The 23,255-nt window shown below is 44.5% G+C and overlaps 1 protein-coding gene across 1 annotated transcript in view; it reads right to left on the bottom strand.

The window, feature by feature from the left end:
- DCP1A (decapping mRNA 1A) overlaps positions 1 to 23,255 on the bottom strand; it is a 108,643-nt gene that overhangs the window by 72,588 nt on the left and 12,800 nt on the right. Inside the window, exons 2-3 of the mRNA XM_077452079.1 lie at positions 13,765 to 13,805; positions 10,910 to 11,037 (exon numbers count right to left, since the gene is read on the bottom strand). Of these exons, the coding sequence (XP_077308205.1) occupies positions 10,910 to 11,037; positions 13,765 to 13,805 (169 nt within the window). The remainder of the gene's footprint in view (positions 1 to 10,909; positions 11,038 to 13,764; positions 13,806 to 23,255) is intronic.

Below are 23,255 nucleotides of genomic sequence, written 5' to 3'. Positions count from 1 at the left end.
TCCAGGAATGTGCACAATGGAATAATGGAGGATCACAGTCAGACAAAAAAAAAAAAAAAAAAACTGGCAGAGGCTCCAACCCTTCGCTCTATTTAAAAAAAAATCATCTGATTTTGTACCAGTAAAGTCCGTATAAATGTAGGTACTTTATGAGATATACATTTTGGAGGTGTGGCACTGTCAGTGGCCTTTTATTATGTATTATTTACTTCCTGGAATCCAACTGTCTTTAGCTTAGACATGCAGGCAAGAGAGTATGCTTAGCCGAGAAACCCCCTCCCTCCCCTCCTGAAATGTATGAAATCTTTTGCCTAGGCCTGGAAACCAGGAAGTAACTGGGGAAAGAAAAAAAAAAAAAAGAAAAGAAAAAAAAAAAAAAAAAGGGGGGGGGGGGGGGGGGGGGAGTGAAGCCTTAATAAAAATAAAAATAGAGCCTGCAAGGCAAAGGCATAATGAGCTAGTATGCATAATGAGCTAGTATTCATGAACTTACCTGAGATGGAAGCCCCCGAAGCGGCCCTTGTCGTCCTCCACCGACGCCGCCACGATACCCGGAGTGACTTCCGGGTATCGTGGCTCCGGCGCTGTGACTGGCCGGAGCCGAGGTGACATCACCCCCGCGCATGAGCCACCACTAACGGCATGATTGCCGTTAGCAGCGGCATGCTTAGTGTGCCTGCACGCTGCTGTCTACGGCTCATGCGCCGTAGACAGTGGTGCCTGTCATTTGCAAATATCTCCCAAACCGTGTAGGTTTAGGAGATATTTCTAGGACCTACACGTAAGCCTTAAAGCGGTTCTTCACCCTAAAGGGGAAGTTCCGCTAATCTGATCCCTCCCCCCCTCCGATGCCAGAATCTGCACCTTTCAGGGGGGAGGGGGGTGCAGTTACCTGGATAATCTAGGTATCTGTACCCACTTCCGGCCAGACCGCCGCAGACGCCCCCCCCCCCCCCCCCCGTTGTGTTCTGGGAATGGGAAACACACAGTTCCCAGAGACACAGCGGGGGACCATAAGAGACGCACAGCGCGACTCGCGCATGCGCAGTAGGGAACCGGGCAGTGAAGCTGTAATGCTTCACTTCCCGATTCCCTGACAGAGGATGGCGGCGGGGGCAGCAGCGAGACGAGCGATCGCTCGTCATCTGCCGCCAACATCGCTGGACCCTGGGACAGGTAAGTGTGATTTTATTAAAAGTCAGCAGCTGCAATATTAGTAGCTGCTGGCTTTTAATATTTTTATTTTGGGTGCAGAACCGCTTTAATCTAGGCTTACCTGTAGGTCAACGTGGTCTGTAAGGGTTTACAACCACTTTAAAACAAGTAAATATGATAAAACTTTCCTATCTAAATACTAAGACTATTAATATAAGAATTAAAAATAGTCAATGTTGATTGAAAGACTGAAGTTATACCCATTTAGTTGGTACACACATTTAACCACTTGCCGACGACCAAACGCCGAAATGCATCTTCACTTTGAGGACAGATATCGTTGTTCTCTGGTATCCTCGTATTCAGCCGGCCACAAGATAAAAGTGATCTTCGTGGCGCATTCGCCGCGAGATCAGTTTTATCGGTGCTGTGATCCAGTGCCCTCCGCCATTTACCGGAGCCGTCGGTAGCGGCGGAGGCATTTGGAGCCTTCCTGTGTCTGTGCATGGAGACGAGTGACACTGCAGGGTGGAAGCGACATCAAAACCTCACTTCCGTCCATAGCTCTTAAAAGGGCCTTTTTTTTTTTTAAATAATGTAGTCTAAATAATATGAGATCTGAGGACTTTTTGACCCCAGATCTCATATTTAAGAGGTCCTGTCATGCTTTTTTTTTTTTTAATTACAAGGGATGTTTACAGGAAGGAAGGAAGGAGGAAAAGAAAGAAGTTTCCTCCCACTGAGCTTGCATACAAAAAGCGAATGCATACGCAAGTAGCGGCCGCATATGCGGGTGCAATTTTGAAGCACAACATGTTGGATATCAATTTACTCGGTGTAACATTACCTTTCACAACATGAAAAAAAAAAAATTGGGTTAACTTTACTGTTCTTCCAAAAAAAAAAAGTGCGCTTGTAAGAAAGTTGCAATAATACCGTGCGACAAAGTATTGCAACAACCCCCATTTTATTCTCTAGGGTGTTAGAAAGAAAAATGTATAATGTTTAGGGGTTCCAAGTACATTTTCTAGCAAAAAATAAAATAAAAAATGTAACTTGTAAACACATCAAAAAAATAAAAAATAAAGTGGTTAAACCCTTGATCGCCCCCTAGTGTTAACCCCTTCTCTACCAGTGACCTTTATACAGTAAATCAGTGCATTTTTATAGCACCGATCACTGTATAAATATGTCAATGGTCCCAAAAATGTGTCAAAAGTATCCGATCTGTCCACCACAATGTCGCAGTACCGCTAAAAATCTCTGATCGCTGCCATTACTAGTAAAATAAATAATACAAATGGCATCAATCTTTTGCATCGTTTGCAGGCAATATAACTTTTGCACAAACCAATATATGCTTATTGCGATTTTTTTTACCAAAAATATGTAGAAGAATATATATTGGCCTAAACTGATGAAGACTTTTTTTTTTTTTTTTACATTTTCTGGGGATATTATAGCAAAAAGTAAAAAATGTATTTTTATTTCAAAATTGTTACTTTTTTTTAGTTTATAGCGCAAAAAATAAAAACCACAGAGGTGATAAAATACCACCAAAAGAAAGCTATATTTCTGGGAAAAAAGGACATCAATTTTGTTTGAGTACAGCACTGCATGACAGCGCAACTGCCCGTGCAAGCGACGCAGTGCCAAATTGTAAAAAGTGCTCTGGTTGGGAAGGGGGTAAAATTTTCCAGGGCTGAAGTGGTTTTTCGGCTGTAAAAACTCTGGGGGGGGGGGGGGGAAAGAAGAAGAAGAGAAGGCTTAAAAAAAAAAAAAAAAAAGTGGCTATTCAGCCTTTATGAGTGTTTTTGAGCCATAAGCTTTTGTGGGAGTATAGGTTTTGCAAAAAAATAAAAACACAAAATGCAGAAAAACACTACTGCAAAACTCATTCTACAGTCAACATTACTGGCGTTTTTAAAACATCCTGTGTGCATGAGGACAGATGTCACCAGAACAGGTGTACCTGTTGGAAACATTTCACCTCACTTCCTGTGACAACTCAACAATTTTAGTTTTCTATTCACTTTCTGTAGGAGAGACTGAGAGCGCGAATGTCCCTTGAGGGCGCACAGACAATGACGAGACCAGACAGGTGGTCTGACCCTTTGAAACTGTAGCCAAAACGAATCAAGAAAGGTTTTGGCTTGACATACCACTTTAAAGCCTAGTACACACGATCAGAAAATCATACAAAAAAAAAATATTGCTTTGGAAGCGATCGTACCAGAATAGGATCGTTAGTACATAGCTTTCAAGAGCCAATCAGTACAGGTCGTGTAAAATTATCCGATGGGACAAGCATGAAAATTTTTCTCGTACGATACCAGATTGTGCGATTTTTTTGTTTGTTCAGTACAGTTTTTGTCCAAAAATACAATACAAAATACAATAAAGGTTTTTTGTGGAAGTTATGTGGCAAGGGGTCCGTTATAGATATGGCACCCCATCCCAAAAATTGGTTACAACAAAAGCAATAATTTGGAAAGGAGAGGGGATTATCACAGTGCCTCAAAAAAAGGTTGACAAACAATGCAGTTTAAAAGTGCAAATTCCTTTGAAAGGTCGAGATTTATTTTTCATTCAGCGAGCTTTTGTAATCAAGACTTGACGATTGCTATGTTATAGATCTTCAGTGTTACCTTGTATTGATTGAGCTATGCTGCTGAATGATGTGAAATGTTTATTGTAATGACTTATCCTTTCATTAATAAAAAATATTAAAAAAAAAAAAAAAAAAAAAAAAAAAAAATAAAAGTGCAAATTCATTATACAAAGTTTATTAATTCATGAACAAATATCACAGAATAACATAATGCATACATTAAAATAATATCAGGGTGATTTAGCTCTCTCCTTTTATCCAGGTAGAACAGAATTTGTGGTGTATCCACTACCACTCTGGCCCGATACACCACAAATTCTGTTCTACCTGGATAAAAAGGAGAGAGCTAAATCACCCTGATGATATTTTAATGTATGCATTATGTTATTCTGTGATATTTGTTCATGAATTAATAAACTTTGTATAATGAATTTGCGCTTTTAAATTACATTGTTTGTCAACTTTTTTTTGAGGCACCGTGATAATCCCCTCTCCTTTCCAAATTATTGCTTTTGTTGTAATACAGTACAAGAGTTCACCTCTGAATTTTTATTCTGTTACACAAAAACTTTCGGAACCTATTCATTTTCGATATGAGACTAGCATGCAAAAATAAAAAGCAGACGATCGTTCGTCTGATAATCTTATCGTTTGTACCAGGCTTGAGGATGAACAATACAAGCAGCTGCAGTTTTATGACAAGCAGTTATCATGCCATCTGATTAAGATGCTGAGCTAGCTTTCATCTACATTCCTCTTCCTCACTGATGATTGTAGGTAAGCATGATTAATTAGCATACAGTAATTAAAACAGCTCAGCAGGCGTGAAAAATCCATCGGTCAACCCTGAATGTCAACAAAATCTGTGTCCGCGGAACAAGCACCTTGTATTCGGCAGCAGCGTTCAGTGCATCTCATAAAGCTCCAATTAAAAAAAAAATATGACTTCTTTATTTGTAGTAAGGATAGAACACCATGCACTTATGCATTTCAAACAGTATGATTTAAATCAAAGCCAAAAGAGTAAGAGCTCTATTGTTCAGAATGCGTAAAAAGCTTATTGTTTGATGTTTTTAACAAATAAAGTTGACTTCTATAGCAACAGTCTGTTAAGCACTACCCAACCTTGAAATTCTACCTCAAAAAGCTTATACTTCACGGATTCAATTTGATGTTCTCATTCTGCAGCCTGGGTTTTTTTTTTTTTTTAGGCATACAACAGAAGTATAGCATGCATTCAAACCTCTCATATCTACAGGTGAGGTAGTCTATTAAATATATAAAAAACGCAGCTCAGTTTTTCGGCACTTGAGTTCCTTTATCTGCCACCCGTTGGCCACCGGGATACGGTGGTGTCACTTTCTTTGTTGGATTTTTAAATTGATATTTTAGGGAAAGCAAAAGCTGGAGGTTAAAGTGGATGTAAACCCAATTTTTATTTTTTAATGTCATAATGCAGAGTATACGATTTCCTATCATTTGAGCCCAGTCTTGCCACAAAGTTAATCCAGCTCTGAGCAATCCTTTTTTATTGTTCAGTGAGATAAATCTTGAGACAGAGAAAAACATTGTCAAATCCTCCCCCTGCTGCGAGTGACAGGTGATTTACATATCTTGTGCACTAGCCTAAGAGGCATGCATTTTTTTTTTTATTCCCTCCCACTCCTTTCTTCTGCTGCTCTGCAAGGATTGGCTGTTCCACACCTAAGCATGATTTGGCATGTCGAAGTCATGTGGGGACTTTTCCGGGTTTTGACTGGATGTTAGTGATCAGAGCAGAAGTTCAGTGTAAGAAACACACAGGAGAAAATGCATGTTTATAAGGGGAGTGTAGAGGTGGGTGGGGAGTCTACTGACATCATGACTCCACCCACTGAGCTCTAGAAAACAGACCCACCCACAAAATCTGCAGTTTTTCAAGTCTCATAGCAGACAGAGGGGAGACATTAGACAGATAAGTATACACACAGGAGGCATGTATATCCTTCTAGATAACCAATATTGCAGTAGTTTAGAAAGGATGAAAGTGGGTTTACATCCACTTTAGCATGGAGAGTGACAGAACAGAGTGGCGTTATGACCTACAGTATGTGCATGACCATAAGGGATACGTCAGTATCCCTACATGCAGGGGTTTAGTGGCAGTCAAACATGGATTGCAGCTTTGAGTTTTAATAATTATCCTTGCTGTCAGAATATTTACAGGAGTTCCTAACAGTTCTTTCATTTGCAGCTGTAAGATCAATATGGTGCTAAGCCTTCTGATCTCAAAAAGTCAAACTAAACTGCTTTGTATTTGGTGGGCTCAGTTTCCTGCTCTGACCACCTTTTGTCCAAAAGTGATATTTAAGTTATTGGTGCAGCATGTTGGACAAAGTACGTTTCTGGCCTCTTGCATGTCATGAATACCCCAACAATGACCTTGACTTGTGACAATTCTGGACTCATCCTCTCGCAAACAGCAGTCGCCAGGGGGTGTCCGCCACTAGGAGCACCAGGTCTGCGTACCAGGGACGCTGAGGCAATCAATTACTGGAATCCCCTTGGTCTCCACTCAGCGAAGCAGACGTGGTAGTAGCTTTAGTGGAGGAAAGGCATAAATCAGTTGGTATTGACCCCACGGAGCCACCAGCGCGTCTGATGCGTCTGCCCAAGGATCTCTTGTCCTGGAAACAAATCTCGCCACCTTTCGATTGAGACAGGAGGCCAGAAGATACACATCTAGTGTGCCCCAACGCAGGCACAGTAGCCTGAACACCTCCGGATGCAGTGCCCATTCTTCTGGGTCCAGCATCTGGCGACTTAGGTAGTCCGCCTGCCAGGTCTCCACTCCCAGGATGTTAATGGCCGATAGGGGCGGTACATGTCGCTCTGCCCACTGAATGATGTGAGCGACCTCCCGTGCGGCAGCTGAGCTTCTCGTTCCTCCTCGATGATTGACATATGCCACCGCCATGGCATTGTCTGACTGGATCCTGATCGGACGCCCTCGAAGTCTTCTTGACCACGTGGAGAGACATAGCCTGATCGCTCGTAGCTCGAGCAAATTGATCGGTAACTTGGATTCCTCCTCTTGCCAGAGGCCCTGGGTCGACTGTACTCCCATTACTCCACCCCAGCCGGTTAGGCTGGCATCTGTTGTGATCACTGTCCAATTCAGAGGCAGGAATGACTTCCCGGACTGAAATGGCGGGAATTTCAGCCACCAGAGCAGGGAGTCCCTGACTGAATGGCTCACCTGAATCTGCTGATCAAGGGATAACGGAGATTTGTCAAAATCTCCTTCTGTAAGACTCTGGTGTGAAAGTGGGCGTACGGTACTGCCTCGAAGGAGGCCACCATGAGCCCCAGGACACGCATGCAGAAGCGCAGCGATGACCACCTGCGGTTCAGCAACAGTTTTACCACGGCCCAGAGAGTCTGCAGCTTGTCTGAAGGGAGAAACACTCTCACTTCCATGGAGTCCAGCAGTAAGCCTAGGTACTCCAATCGATGAGTCGGTACGATCACCGTCTTTTTTAGGTTCAACAGCCACCCAAATTGCTGTAGGGTCTGCATGGTGATCGCCACATCCTCCTAATTTTGAGATGGAAAATACTCTCAGGAGGAGATTGTCTAGGTAACCTACGATCGCGATCCCACATTGTCGCAGCATCGCCAAAACTGGAGTCAATACTTTGGTAAAGACTCGGGGGGCTGATACCAAGCCAAACGGGAGAGGCACAAACTGGTAGTGGGCTTCCCCGACTGCAAATCGCAGAAACTTCTAATGCCGAAGGCATATGGGTATGTGCAGGTACGCATCCTGGATGTCCAAAGACGCCAGGGAGACCGCTTGATGGAGTGCAGAGACTACTGAGTGAACCGATTCCATTCTGAACCTCTGTACTTTTACAAAGCAATTGAGGGCTTTTAGGTCTAAGATTGGACGTACCCCTTCCTTTTTGGGGGACTACAGATTGGAGTAGAACCCCTGCAATCTTTCCGGCTTCGGAACAGGTACTATCAGCAGGTCCCTTACTGGAGGGGAAAAATCAGTTTGGTGGCCAAGAGAGAAACTATCTTGTAGCCAGAGGAAATCAGTTTGCAGACCCATTGGTCGGACAGCCGAGAGGCCCACCTAAGGCGACCCCCCACCCGAGTTGCGGGCGGGGGCAAACCTTCATGTGGTAGCACTTTTGCTCACAGGCTTGCGGTTCCAGGTACACTTTTATCCTTCAGAGGTCGTCCTGTCGGGCTGGGGATGTTTAGCTGAAGCCCCGGGCGGACGAAAAAGCCACTTGTGACCGGAAAATGAGGGCCCTTGCCTACAGGGTGGCTCCTTAGCCTTCCTGGCCTGGGGGAGTAAGGTACTCTTCCCACCTGTGGCATTCTTAATGATGTCATCCAACGAGGCTCCAAAGAGCCATTCTCCAAGGAAGGGTAAATCCGTCAGGGCTTTTTTTTTTTTTTATTTTTTTTTTTTTAGATGCCTGGTCAGCCGACCAGCATTTTAGCCAAATCAGGCGCCTCTGCACCACTGCTGACACTGAAGCCCTGGATAACAGAGGGAGGGTATAAAGGGCCATGTCACAAACGTACTTAAGGCCTTGCACTAACTGGTCTGATAATTCCACGCAGACAGGAGAAGCCTGTTGCTCCCCCAATTTACGGTGCAAACGTTTTGCCTACTCAGTGTCTGTGACACAAGTGCGGATGCTAGTACTGGTTGCATTGCTGACTCCACAACCGTAAACAAGGAATGGGGCACTGCCTCGGCCTTCCTGTCCTTGGGGTCCTTAAAGGCAGGAGTCCCCTCTACCGGGATCGTGGCGACTGTTTAACCTGGATACTGGGGGCTCCACGACCGGAGGAGCCGACCATTTTTTGAGAGGGCTCTCCTCAAAGGAGTAATGCACCGCAATGCATTTGGGGACCGAAAAGGTCCGTTGCGGTCGACTCCATTCCTTGTATATGAACGCTTCCATCTTGGCAATGAATGTGTTAAGGACCACCGACAAAGCGTCCAGAGGCACTGCACTGTCTGCAGGCAAATCGGTTGCAATTGCCTGGACATCCGTTTCTGAAGCCATGCTGACCCTACCCTGTCTGCCACCTGTTGGAGACTTAGGACAGTGATGGTCCCACCCTCCAAACTGCTGCAGGCTGAGGGGCCCCCACCGCATGACTCACCACCCCGACCGAGTTCTGTGCTGTCCAGCTAGGTGTGCCTGTGTGAGCTCCCAGATGCCTGTGAGAGAAAACCACGCTATGCTGAGCCTCAGAGAACAGCGCTGAGCATGAAAAACGTGTTAGGCCGCCGAGCATCCAGTACAAAGGACATAATCACAGGGAAAATGGCAGCCGAACTACAGGAAAATAGCATCTGACCATGCTTCTGCCTGGTCACAACAAAAATGGCCGCGAGCACTGTATATAGAGAGGGACAGTAAAGCACAGGCAGAGGAAATGGTGGCAAACAGCGCTACAGCGATCAGCAGACACAGACCTCCAGACACCCAGGGGAGAGACATTATAGACATCCAGGGCACAGCCCCCCAGCGTAGGCCCCCATCCAAGGCTAGAGCCCCCCCAGGGGGCCCCTGTCTATTGGCACCACACCGCTCAGCAGCCCATGCACCATCCCCCACAGGAGGGGGGGGGGGAGATGTGGACAGGGAGAGAGAGGGAGGAGAGGGACCCCCAAATCAACCTGCCAGGGAATGCCCAGCTGCTCAGCCCCACGAGGTTGGGAGAGCTGTACTTACCTGTCCTGACATGCTGGGGAACATTCCATCACAGACCCATTCTCCAATCAGTACGGGGTGGCTGTTGGCCCGGCACACTGACGCAGACATCAGTAGCCCAGTCATATGTGTGCCCCGGAGAATTACGTTCACCGGCCACCCCTGGAGCCTGGGGGGCACGTCATGGCCGACCCAGCGCAGAGCTCTGATCTGGACGCTCTGGCTGGCCATGTTTTTTTTTTTTTTTTTTTTTTTTTTTTTTTAAGTGAACTATACTTTAAATGGTTTGAAGGTTTAAAGTAGAACTATAGGCAAACATTTTTTTTCATTTTGGATAGAGCAAGGAAGGGTAATAACCCGTCCCATGGCCAAACAGGAATGAGAGGAAATACCTGCAAATTAAGGGAATTTGGGGACCCCAAAGTTACCAGAACTTGTGTCCCCATTAGAACATTTTCCCACTATTACTTTTCTGGGGACCACCCTAAATTTGGGGATTTTCTTTTACTTTCAATGAAAATGGTAAGCAGGACAAGTAGAGAGTGTGAGTCTCCTTAATGGGGGCACAGACAGCAGTAAAAACTGACAGGTGTTCTTATTTTACTCTAATCTACCTGAACCTAAAAAAAAAATTAGTTTTGCCTTTAGTTATACTTTAATTCTTCAGTAGGAAGAATACACTTTTGCTTCTTGCCCACGGGACTGATGTTTGAGCCTCTGCTTTTTTGGACGCAATGTTGGGAGTTTTGTGCAAATTCACGTTTTTGCCTGCATATGGGCATTCGTGCACACAATACTCTCCGAGGGAAAAATCATTCATATTTATGCTCGTATTTGTGTGCATCGGGGCAAAATACTGACCAGGTATGCAGCTTTTCCTTATTTTTATGTGCCTGTGTGCACATAATAATAATAATAATAATAATAAATAATAATTTTAGCTCAGTGAGAGAAAAAATAAATAAATAAACGCTGTACTGAGCTTTTTCAAGTTGCAGTGTGCAAGAGGCCTTACTGGCAATCAGAATGCCCTCCTTCCAAACAGTTAAAAATATCATGGGCTTTGGCCATACTTCTCTTCTTGCAACATAACTTTTATTAGGTTTTATAGTATTAGCCATGCTTCTCTTTAAACATCCCAAGAGAAAGCAAAATGGGGAACCAACAATGAAGAAAGGGGTGCAGCCACACCAATACGGAAAAAAAAAAAAAAAGCCAGGGACTCCATTACCTTCAACTAAAGGTTATCGGGAGGCTTGCTGACTTTTGCTGGGTTTCCAAAGGTCCCAGCGCTCTCCCTAGCTAAAAGCATGGGCCACAGACATCTCCTAGTGCATATTAATACATAACTTTCTCACCATGTACAGAATCAAAAAGCAAGTGTAGAAATTGACATTACATAATTAGCAACACTCACAACTTGAGTTCCGGTACAGTAAGAAAGGTTCATGAAGCTGAAATTCTAGATCTTTGTTGACAGGCTCCACCAAATTGTGCATGTTAAGGCGGTTCATTATCGTAAAGCCATGGTGCGGAGATGCTGACCTAAAAAAGCAGAAATAAGAATAAATGGACTTGGGTGTTTTCTATAGCTGCTTGCAAAAAGGACAAATTATAATTTTAACATGGGAGCTTTTAGACCTAAGCTGCCAGCATTGAGCAACAAAGTCATATGCCCCATACACATGGTCGGACATTTTTTTTTGGCCGAAACTTGTCTTGCATACACATGGTCGTACAAAGTTGTCAGAAAATCCGATCGTTCGGAACGAGGCGACGTACAAAAGGTATAACGGAACTACGTAGAGGCCAGTAGCCAATAGCTTTCTTCAAATATTTTCTGAGCATGCGTGGCACTTTGTGCGTCGCAATTTTCTACACACGATCGCAAAAAGTCAGATCAGATTTTGTTGTCAGAAAATATTAGATCCAGCTCTCAAACTTTTTCCGTCGGAAATTCTGACAGAAAAAGTCTGATAGAGCCCCCACACCAAACTTAATCCGATCGTATTTTCTGACCATGTGTATGGGGCATTAGAGTCTACAGATATCTGAGAGGGGACCGAAAGAACTGCAGCTGTACACTGGGGTTGATTTACTAAAACTGTAGAGTGCACAATCTGGTGCAACTCTGCGTAGAAACCAATCAGCTTCCAGATTTTATTTATTTTTTTGTGTGTCAAAGCTTACTTGAACAAGCTGACATTCAGAAGCCGATTGGCTACCATGCACAGCTGCACCAGATTACGCACTCTCCAATTTTAGTAAATCAACCCCATTGCACATGGTGAGGGTGTACACTGTGTATATAGTAGTAGCTTAAAGTGTATTTAATGCCAACTTTATTTTTTGGATATTATTTACACCTCCAAAATTTTGTATGTGAAACAGTTAACAGTTCAGTTTACAAAAAATGATGTATTTTATCTGCGAACTGCTCCACATACACCATAGTAAAGGTGGACAAAAGACGTCTTCAGGCAAGGACCCACTGGCAGGTAAAAGAAGCTGGTAAATAAGAAGAGACAGCGCATTTCATCTTTGCAGTTGTCAGTTCTCTCGCTGGTTGAGGAAGCAGCATGGCTCACTACATATCACACAGATCCTAAAACAAAAATTTTTATTGCACAGGATTTTGTCATGGTGTTCTTATTTTTGCTCTTTAGCACTATATTGGTATTTATTTAAAAGAGAAGCTGGTGCCGACATCTCCAGGAGGTAGCACAAGATGGGGTTTCCATAAAGAGTGACATCAACAACACAGAAGCCTCTGTACGTGGTCATAAGGAGTCAAAGTACCCCGGCATGCGAGTGTTTGGTGGCGGTCCTTTAAGTCAGCGGTCAGCAACTCTGTCCTCAGGGCCCACTAAAAGGCCATGTGTTATGTATTACCTCGGGGAGATGCAGACTAGAATACTGCAATCACTGAGCAGAAAATTATATCACCTGTGATGCATTTCGGTTATCTTGCAAACCTGGCCTGTTAGTGGGCCCTGAGGACAGGGTTGATGACCACTGCTTTAAGAACAGCCTTATTAGCGTTTTATTAAATCTCCTTGCTATTGGGATAATTACCCATCTCTTGCGCGCTCATTTGCTACATATTGAGATCAATGTGGGGCTAAGCAGATGATAATCAACAAGTTTGTTAAAGTGGAACGAAACCACTGTGGGGTTGATTTATTAAAACTGGAGAGTGCAAAATCTGGTGCAGCTGTTTATGGTAGCCAATCAGCTTCTAACTTCAGCTTGTTCAATTAAGATTTGACAATAAAACCCGGAAGCAGATTGGTTTCTATGAAGAGCTGCACCAGATTTTGTACTCTTCAGTTTTAATAAATAAACCCCCGTGTGTTTGGTGGGCTCTAGGCATACTTTGCAAGCATGCACAAAATGCTGACAGTATGACACTTATACCTTTCTGTGTCCAGAGTTGTATGCTTGTACTCATGTTTATGCAGGTACTTGCATATACACATGCATATAGCCGCGCACTGCCATTACCTTGTATAGGCAGTTGCCATAGGCAACCTTGTATAGGCATCCTTCCCCAGCAACCCATTATTCCAACCACTGCAGTGTTCTTAGCCAGCTCAAAAGAACATTTCAGCTGGAGGCTGCACAATTGATTTCTATAGAAGTCCCTGCCTCAGGAGATGTCCACATGGAAGCCTATTGGGTACAAATGTGCAGGTAATAGAAGATAATAGCTCTAGGTTCCCAACACTGCACCAAACAACCTGAGGAATGGAGTTTAAAAAAAAACAAAAACAAATGGGAAGAGGGAGGATGGATTACTTTAAGTTGGGAGGGTAAAAAGGAGACGTACATTTTGTAGGAAAGTACATTTATGCCTTAATACAACATGTATCTGAGGATCTCCATCGATCACGTTATACTTCAAACGGGCTTTAAATCGCCCAATAACAAACATTCAGTCACCAGTGTAGTCCTACCCTAAGCTTTCATCAGTCTTCTGTAGTAGGATAAAGCTGGCTAGACATGGAGCAAAGTGCATCAGAAACATGGCAAAGGCCAGTTCCCGATGAACCAGCTGACATTCGCTTAGCGAGTTCCCCTGTGAGCTCTCTCCCATCCCGCATTCTTCAATTGAAGAACGTTGGCCCGAAACAGTGGTGTTCTGAAAGCCACTAGTGCAGACTCCAGTGGTTTGTCAAAATGCAAATTGTTCACAAAAAACAAAATGAATAATGTGTTGCCAGCTTGCCATTACACATATTTAGCATCAACTCTCCACGTAATCATACGTACCTTGTATACACAAATAACGTCCCTTCTATGTCAGTCTTCTCCTGTTTAAAAGAAAAAATATTTTTACTACATTAATCTTAGCCTGTGGACCTAAAAAGACCCACACATGTAACAAAACAGTTTAATCAAAGCACATTATTTTTTTTTTACAAGAAAGAATGAATCCTTACCTCCTCTGCCACCCTTGCCACTCAATGCTACTCTGTTGTAGAGAACAACAAACACAGACTGCACAAAGTACCAAGCATTCATCCGTGGGCACAAATTGCCCTAAACATTCACACTGCTAGTTGCACCTTTCAGCCTCTCAGAGTTCCACAAGCTGCCAGCAGCGTGGCTGAATGGTGAACCTGCGCCCTCCATCTGCAGCTAAACACCAGAGGCCCAGGCAACAGAGCTAATCACCTAATGCGCATAGAGGGCCTTAAAGTCTAACTCCAACCAAAACATTTTATTCTGGATAGAGCTGGGAAGGGTTATAACCTCTGTCGGGTTTTTACTCATGTCCAATTCCCAGATGGAAACATTCCCCTCAATCCCTGTTGGGACCGGAAGGAATAGAAACGCTGCAAGGGGGGATACAAAAACATTTTTTTTTTACAAGATCAGGGAAGAGTTAAAACTACAAGTGTTTTTGCTTGTAGTTGTAGAATGTCTGTGCATTGCCGTTTCTGCTCCTTTACAGAACAAAAAAAGCACTTTTTGGCTGGAGTAGTGCCAGCTTCAGTACCCCAAATGTACAAGCTGCTGAGCCTCAAAAAAAAACAAAAAAACAAAAACAAACAAACAGTTCAATTTACACACTATCCACAAGCGCCATCCTAGGCAGACTTTGTAAATAGCATGTTACCTGCTTTCCTCTGATGCATACATAGAAAATTCCATCGAAAAGATGTGAAGTATCCTTTGTATCTGCATGACAATAACGCAATGTGTGCGCAAATCCAACAGCTACTTCCCTAAAGTTAATTTTTTGGGGTCTCCTTGCACCTGAGGCCTGATTCACACCTATACAGTTTGCATATTGCAGGTGCATTTCACGTTTTTCAATACACGTTTTTGATTTATTGAAGTCTATGGAACCCAAAACAAGTCCCTGGCCTTTTCCATAAAATGCACAGATGTGAACATGACCCATAGGAAATCATGTTAAATGGACTGTAGGGCGTTTCTGTAAATGCATAGATGTGAACCAGGCCTAAGGGCTCGTTTGCACTTGTGGTCAGGGGTGGTAAAAATAGGTAATCAAGCCGCAGTTTTGCCCCATCCATTAGGCTTCAAATGCAAGGGCGCATCTATATAAAACTCACAGCTGCAATGATTTGTGGCAAAAAACATACCCCAATGATTTTTTGCACTTTATGCACAATTTCGGAAGGATTTATTAAAGGAAATGCAAAGCAATCTCTGAATGGTGATGTGCCGAGCGGCCGATCTCCTGTGTTCATTAAGAACCAAGGCAGCTACTCAGCATTGGACCTGGAAGCTAGTAAAGAACTGGAGTAGGGTGTTTACTACAGTGATTTTCAGCTTCCAAGGGGATCCCACAGGTATGGTACCAATAGATATAAAAAGTCTACACACCCCTAAAAATGTCAGGTTTCTGTGATGGAAAAAAAAAAAAAAACACGAGACAAAAATAACTTCAGGACTTTTTCCACCTTTAATGTGACCCATAAACTGTACAACTCAATTAAATCACCAACTAAAATTTAATAATGTGGTTAGATAAGTTTGCACACCCTCTTATAACTGGGGATGTAGCCGTGTTCAGAATTAAGCAATTACATTCAAACAAATGTTAAAGGGGGCGTAGCCTATGTGGTCATGTGAGCGGACGTCTTTCCGTGCAGCTCCGACATCTCCTGCAACAATCCTGCTCCATCCTCGGTTGATCTCCCACATAAGGCCGCACGAAGGACGCCGCCTGCACCAGGGGACTGCCCTGCTTCACCGGACGGTGATATCGGCAGATGGGCACGCGTAGAAAGCAGCCACTGGCGCGAATGTATGTGCACACGCGCTCGTGCCAAGATGGCCGCCGAACCGCCGCCACAGTGCCTTGCGATTCCCCTGCCGGATCTCTTCGGGGAAGCCTCTCCGCCATTCTCCCTGGGACAGCCTGAGCCCCTAATCCTTATGTCGCAGATCTCGGCGGGGGAGGAGGTGCTGCAGACCATTAAGGTAAACCATGCTGCTCTAATGGGGACAGTGGCTGAAATCAGAAGTGATTTACAATACTAAGGCCGGATGTTCAGAAATTGCATGGAAGGGTGGATGAAACTGAAAAACGCATTCATGATTTGGAAGACACAGTTAACCCCTTATTACCTAAGCGCAATGCTGCGGGGGGTAAAATAGCTACCCTTGAGGACAAGGTGGACGACCTCGAGAACCGCCTCAGAAGAAACAACCTGAGGCTGGTTGGTCTCCCTGAGCGGGTGGAGGGGTCTGACCCAGTTGCTTTTTTGGAGAGTTGGCTGGAGCAGGAGTTTGGCCGTGACATACTGTCCCCTTGCTTTGTGATAGAACTGGCGCAGACCTCTCCCCGCAGGTAATCCGCCATGCACAATGGTCAGATTGTTGAACTACAGGGACAGAGACGCTGTTTTGCATGCGGCCAGAACAAAAGGCAGTTTGAAGATTAACAATGCTGCAGTGTCACTGTATCCAGATTATTCGCTGACTGTCCGCAATCAAAGGGGGCAATTCCAGTCTGTTAAACAAAAGTTGCGGGAACATGCTGTGCAGTATTCCATGATATTTCCCCCTACCCTTCCCATTGTCCATCAGGAGAAAGTTATTTTTTTCCAGTCACCCAAGAATGTCATCGCGTGGTGGGAGTCGCTACCCCAACCCTCTCGTGACCCTGCCTGAAGGATATCGACCCGGCTGGACGACCGCCTTGCTTTCTTTTGCCTCCCCTCCTCCTCCTCCTCATCATCTCTTCCTTCGGTTTGTGCAGTGATTTCTACGCCTCTCTTGTTGGAACACAATGGGATCAACCATGATTATTTTTGTTGCGGGATGCACTTACTCCCCTTTTTGGATGAGTATTTGGGAGCTGCTCTAGGAGAACGATGTTGAGCCACTCAGTGGTGAAGTTGACTTGTTGCAGTTAACCACATAGGTATCAGGCCATGCGCCCCATGCATGGCCCTAGTTCTGGGTACAAGCCCGCTCCATTTCTGTGGGAGCAGGGCAGGGTTTTTGCTGCTAATTGGCATCTCTTTATTTTGTGTATATAGTCTAGTAACGGTATGTAAGGAATTTGGATGTGTGTGTGTGTGTGTGTGTGTGTGTGTGTGTGTGTGTGTCACTGTCCCACTGGAGGTGCTGTGGCTCTGGCCGATTCGCAGGGGACTGTCCTGGGGCTCCTGGACAGGCAGCACCCGCTTTTTCTCGCCTGTGTGATGACCCCGACCCCCCCATGGCTGAGGTAAACATTTGCTCATGGAATGTGCGCGGGCTGAACTCTAAATTTGAGCAAATCAAACGGTTACACCCGCATGTTCTCTGCCTACAAGAGACTCATCTTGTGGGCTAAAAAATCCTTGCATTAAAAAAGTGTTGGGTGGCTCAAAATTTTCATTCCACGTACTCTTCCACGTACTCTAAAATGCCCGTGGGGTGGCCATCCTAATTCGTAAAGGACTTCTTTTTGAGTGTCACCAGGTTGTCTCGGACCCCAAGGATCAGTTTTTGGTGTTACATGCTACGGTGCAGAGAACGCCTGTTATTCTGGTCATGATATATGTTCCCCCGCCAGCCATGGCCACAGTATTCTCAGACCTGAGCGTTAAGTTATCGCTTTTACCTGTTTGCCCTACATTTATTGTCAGGGATTTTAACTCAGTGTTGCAGCCTACTCTTGATAGACTAAAACCTCACGTGAATGAGTCCAAGCTGTTTAGTAAACGGTGTGAAGCATATGGAATGTAGATATTTGGCATTGGAAGTTTCCGGGGGGGAAAAATATTCTCCCGTCAATCCAAGACCTATGATTCTCTATCCAGACTGGACTATGCACTAGCCTCCAGGGACCTCCTGCCGGTTGTCAGGGCAATTAAATACATTTCCCAAACAGTGTTGGATCAATCACTACTCCAGGTTACCCTTACCCTGGTGCACATACCTTCATTTTGGGTGTGGAAACTTAGTCCCTTATGGATATCCACGCCCGGGATACAGGAGGCCATCCCATCGGACATGGTGGATTATTGGTCCACTAATCTTGACACAACAGCACCAGGCCCCACATGGGATGCCTTTAAGGCGTTTCTGCAAGGGTCATATATAGCCCGTATTAAGCATCATAGACTAGCCGGGAGGGCCCAACAAACTACATTTGAGCAAACGCTAGAGGAGGCAAGACATAAGCACACGCTAAACCCGACGGAGGCGACCCGCGCGGAGCTAACTACTGCCCATAGGCTGTTACAGTTACATCTCGTGGACATGACTAAAGTGCAACAACTACACCTGACGGCAAAACTACACGAACAAGGGGGGGGGGGGGGAGAGAGAACAGGAGACTGCTAGCCTTTCTTGCCCATACAGAGTACTTGGACAGTTCCATCTCTGCTATACAATTAGTTGACGGCTCCACTACCGCGGATCCCGTAGCAATTAATCAGGACTTTGCATCATACTACGGTAGATTATATGAAGATCCGGCGCCCCCCTAGGAGGCCACCTTTAGGGGTTTCTTCTCGTCCTTGGTATTCCCCGGGCTAGAGGAAACTCAGAGGGACCTCTTGGAACAGGAGATTACTCTTGAAGAGGTGGATGCAGCAATAGGTTCCCTACCGCCCTCGAAGGCTTCGGGCCTGGATGGTATCCCTTTGGCGTGGTATCAGACATACACTGAATTGATAGCTCCTAAACTACTCCTTACTTATCATGCATCCTTGAAACAGGGATCTCTTCCTGATTCAATGAACGAAGCACTGATTGTGGTACTACCCAGGCCGGGGAAAAATAAGCTGTTGTGCGAGTCCTACCGACCCATTTCCCTCCTGAACAATGATGCAAAAATCTTGGCCAAGATACTAGCTCTTCGCTTGCAGAAAAGTTATACTTACCTTGATATCGCCTGACCAGGCTGGTTTTATGCCTGGACTTAGCACGTTTGATAATATACGCAGATTATATCTACATATCCATAGAGCATGCAGGGAAAAAAAACGGTAGCCTGGTGTTGTCCTTAGGATGTGTTAAAAGCTTTTGATACGGTTCGTTGGTCATTCCTGTGGGAGACTATGGCTAACATGGGGTTTGGCCCGCAATTTACAAACTGGGTTCACCTGTTATAAGCTAAACCGAGTGCGAACCAATAGAGGTGTCTCTTCCCCATTCTTGTTGCAGAGGGGGACTAGGCAGGGGTGTCTGCTTTCTCCGCTCCTGTTCGCTCTCGCCATAGAGCCTTTGGCTTTGGCGGTGCGGCAGGCCTCGGGGGTAGGGGGCATCCGGATTGGGATGCTGGAGGAGAAGATATATATTTGTATGCAAACGATCCCTTGATTTATTTAGATGGCAAGGAAAGCTCCTTCAGGGGCCTTATGCAGGTGGTGGAAGAGTTTGGGGATGTGTCTGGTCTGAGGGTTGGCTGGGATAAGTCTATAGCTTTTCCCATTGGCCCTCACTGCTCGTATGACTATTTGAAAACCTTCAAACTTCGGACATCTCAATCATTTAATTACCTAGGTATACAGATTCATAATGACTTCCCCAAATATGAAGACTTAAATATTGCCCCTATTACAAAACAGATGGTAGACAAACTCCAAACATGGTCAGCCCTCCCTCTTAACTTAATAGGATGTATCAACGTCTTCAAAATGATTTTCCTCCCTAAATTTCTATATTGCTTTAGAGCTGCTCCGGTTTATCTTCCTAAGAAGTTATTCCTGAAAATAGAGTCTATTGTGTCCTCCTTTATCTGGCAAAATTTCTATCCGCGGATAGCCAAGGCATCATTGCGGTCATCCAAACTAAAAGGAGGCCTGGCCCACCCAAATTTGTACAATTACTTCATTGCTTCCCAACTTGCCTATGTATATGAATGGCTGCATTCCAACCCTCAGACCCCTTCCGCCACTCTCATGTCAATCTTACATGCACCGTTTGACACAGCTAATGATGTGTTGCATAGGGCACTACATGATAGGTGCTCTAGGCTTTCCCCTATGGAAGTGGGTTTACTAGCTTGGAGGGAGGGGGAAAAAACTGCTTTCAATCACCACCCCTGGCAGGTCACCACAAACCCCACTATGGGACAATCCTAGTCTTCCAGAGTTATGTGGGCATCTAGACTCCCAATGGTGGACCCGGCTGCATATAATGCACCTGTCCCATATAATAAAAGGGGAACGTATTTGAATCCTTTGAAAATTTACGGGGCAATTTTACAATAGATCATAAATTCTTTTATAAATACCTACTCCTTCGACATGCCATTCGGGCGCAGTTTGGCTCCCTGACTATTGAGCTCAAGGAATCTCCCATGGAAGATTTGTTGTCCTACCCGGATCTTACTAAACAGGTCACAACTTTCTATAGTCATCTATCCAAGGTGGGGGCAGACCCATTCCAAAATTCCTTTATGAAGTGGAAAAGATTGATACCTGACCTGTCAGAGGAGGGTTGCGAGGAGGTCACAGAAATTTGTTTTCAAGACATAAGCACAGCTGATCAATATGTTCAATTTAAGTTTATTCATCATTTGCATTATACCCTGGCCAGACTAGCGCGAATGGGCCTGAGAGCTGAGGCTCTGTGTGCTAGATGTACCTTTGAGAATGCCGATTTATATCATATGTTCTGGAGCTGTCCTAGATTGGAATCGTATTGGAAGGACCTGTTTAAATTTTTTGATGATCATCTTGCCTTCCCGGTGCCCCAAACTCCGGAGGTGGGGCTACTGGGTATACTGAATGACTTCATCTACAGGGCATCAGCTCAGACTTTACTTCGTACCATTTTATTCTATGCACATAAAGTGATCTTACTGCACTGGAAAGAGAGTGACCCCCCCCCCAAAGACTCAATCCCTATATGGAATTATTAATGGAGAACTCCCTAAATTTAAAATTGTGTATAAAAATAGAGCTTGTTTAAAAAAGTTTCATAAAGTGTGGCAGCCATGGTTGGATGTCTCTGGCTCCTTCTGGGGGACGGTCCTATCCTCGCAAATCTCCTAGGTGGGATTGTACCTTAGGATTCTTGGTGTATGCTACTGGCGGGAGGGGCGGATTATAGGGAAGACTGCAGTTATATGACGCTGCATTGATGCCGCGTATGTTGTAAAATTGAGATGTACAGTGGGAAGGTGATGTATGTGTGAGAATGTGATTTGTGTGATTGGTATGCCTGTTTGTCGTTTGTTTTTCTGTTTATGTTTTGTTGTTGCTTAATTTTTTTTGCTTACTCCTGTGGTGTGCTCCTTTTTGGTGATCTGACTACCACCATTGCTTCAACTAACATGATGGTGGAGGCAGCGAGCTGTCTGACAGCTCACAGGCTGGGAGGTTATTTGCACAGGTGGTGCTCGACCACTGCACACAACACTTTATACTTAATTATTAAGGGTATATATTTATGTCTGTACAACTGGAGTGCTGTTATATGCTATATATCCTGCTTGACATTTAAGTTGTACTGTTGAAAACTTAAATAAACAGCTTTTTAAAACAAAAATGTTAAAAGTGGTTGTAAACCTTTACAAACCACTTTGACCTACAGGTAAGCCTAGATTAAGGCTTACCTGTAGGTCAGAGAAATATCTCTTAAACCTATACGGTTTAGGAGATATTTACCCGAAGACAGCCACCACTGTCTACGGCGCATGCGCCGTACACAGCGGCGGTGCGCAGGCGCACTAGGCAGGCCGCAGATAGCGGCGATAGGCCGCAGATCGCGGCAATATGCCGCAGATCGCGGCGATATGCCGCGAGTGTCGGCTCCCATGAGCATGCGCGGGAGTGACATCATCGCTGGCTCCTGTGTCAGGTAAGTGAAGCATAATGGACTACTATGCGATGCATAGTAGTCCATTATGCTTTACCTTTGCAGGGAATCAGAGGAAGTAAACCCATCAGGGTTTCCTTCCTCTTTAAAAAGGAGTCAGTACACACCTGACATTAAAGTGCCTCTGATTAACTCCAAATAAAGTTCAGCTGATCTAGTAGGTCTTTCCTGACATTTTCTTAGTTGCATCCGAAAGCAAATGCCATGGTCAACAGAAAGCTTCCAAAGCATCAGAGGGATCTCATTGTTAAAAGGCATCAGTCAGGAAAAAAAGTACAAAATAATTTCCAAGGCATTAGATATACCATGGAACACAGTGAAGACAGGCAAACAGAGAAAATATGGCAGAACAGTGACATTACCAAGAACTGGATGTCCCTCCAAAATTGATGAAAAGACTAGAAGATAACTGGTCAGGGAGGCTGCCAAGAAGCCTACAGCAACATTGAAGAAGCTGCAGGAATATCTGGCAAGTGCTGGCTGTGTGGTACATGTAACAATCTCCTGTATTCTTCATATTCTTCATATGTCTGGGCTATGGGGTAGAGTGGCAAGACGGAAGCCTTTTCTTAAGAAAAACATCCAAGCCCGGATAAATTTTGCAAAAACACATCGGAAGTCTTCCAAAAGCATGTGGGAAAATGTGTTCTGGTCTGATGAAAACCAAGGTTTAACTTTTTGGCCATAATTCCAAAAGATATATATTTGGCACAAAAACAACACTGCACATTACCAAAAGAACACCATACCCACAGTGAAGCATGGTGGTGGCAGCATCATGCTTTGGGGCTGTTTTTCTTCAGCTGGAACAGGGGCCATAGTCAAGGTAGAGGGAACTTCATGGTTTAGCATGACAACGATCCAAAGCATAGATCCAAATCAACAAAGGAATGGCTTCACCAGAAGATTATAGTTTTGGAATGGCCCAGCCAGAGCCCTGACCAGAATCCCGATAAAAATCTGTGGGTCGATATGAATAGGGTTGTGCACAGATGCCCTTGCAAACTGACAGATTCGGAGCGTTTTTGCAAATAGTGGGCAAATATTGGCAAGGTGTGCCATGCCGATAGACTCTGAGCCAAAAAGACTGAATGTTGTAATAAAACCAAAAAGGTGCTTCAAAGTATTAGTTTAAGGGTGTACACACTTATGCAACCATATTATTTTATTTTTACTTCCCCCCACCCCCCATTTTAAATAATAGTTTGTTGTTCAACTGAGTTGTACAGTTTATAGGTCACATTAAAAGGTGGAAAAAGTTCTGAAATAATTGATCTCTTTTTTTTTACATCACAGTAACCTGACATTTTATATCCGCTGTATATACATAATTCCATTGGTTCAAGCTGTAATCAATGTAAAAAGAGCTATACCTAGAATTCTTTTCCCAGTTTGCCTGTCAACCGCTCTCTGAAACGAGCCACTGCGGATTGCTTTTCAGAGGGGCGGTAAGTAAACTACAC

This window comes from Lithobates pipiens, unplaced genomic scaffold (assembly GCF_037356315.1).
Source record: "Lithobates pipiens isolate NorthernLeopardFrog02 unplaced genomic scaffold, aLitPip1_a1.2 Scaffold_23, whole genome shotgun sequence".
Classification (NCBI taxonomy): domain Eukaryota; kingdom Metazoa; phylum Chordata; class Amphibia; order Anura; family Ranidae; genus Lithobates; species Lithobates pipiens.
Note: the sequence above shows the minus strand (reverse complement) of the source record. Positions and strands in the feature narration are given on the sequence as shown.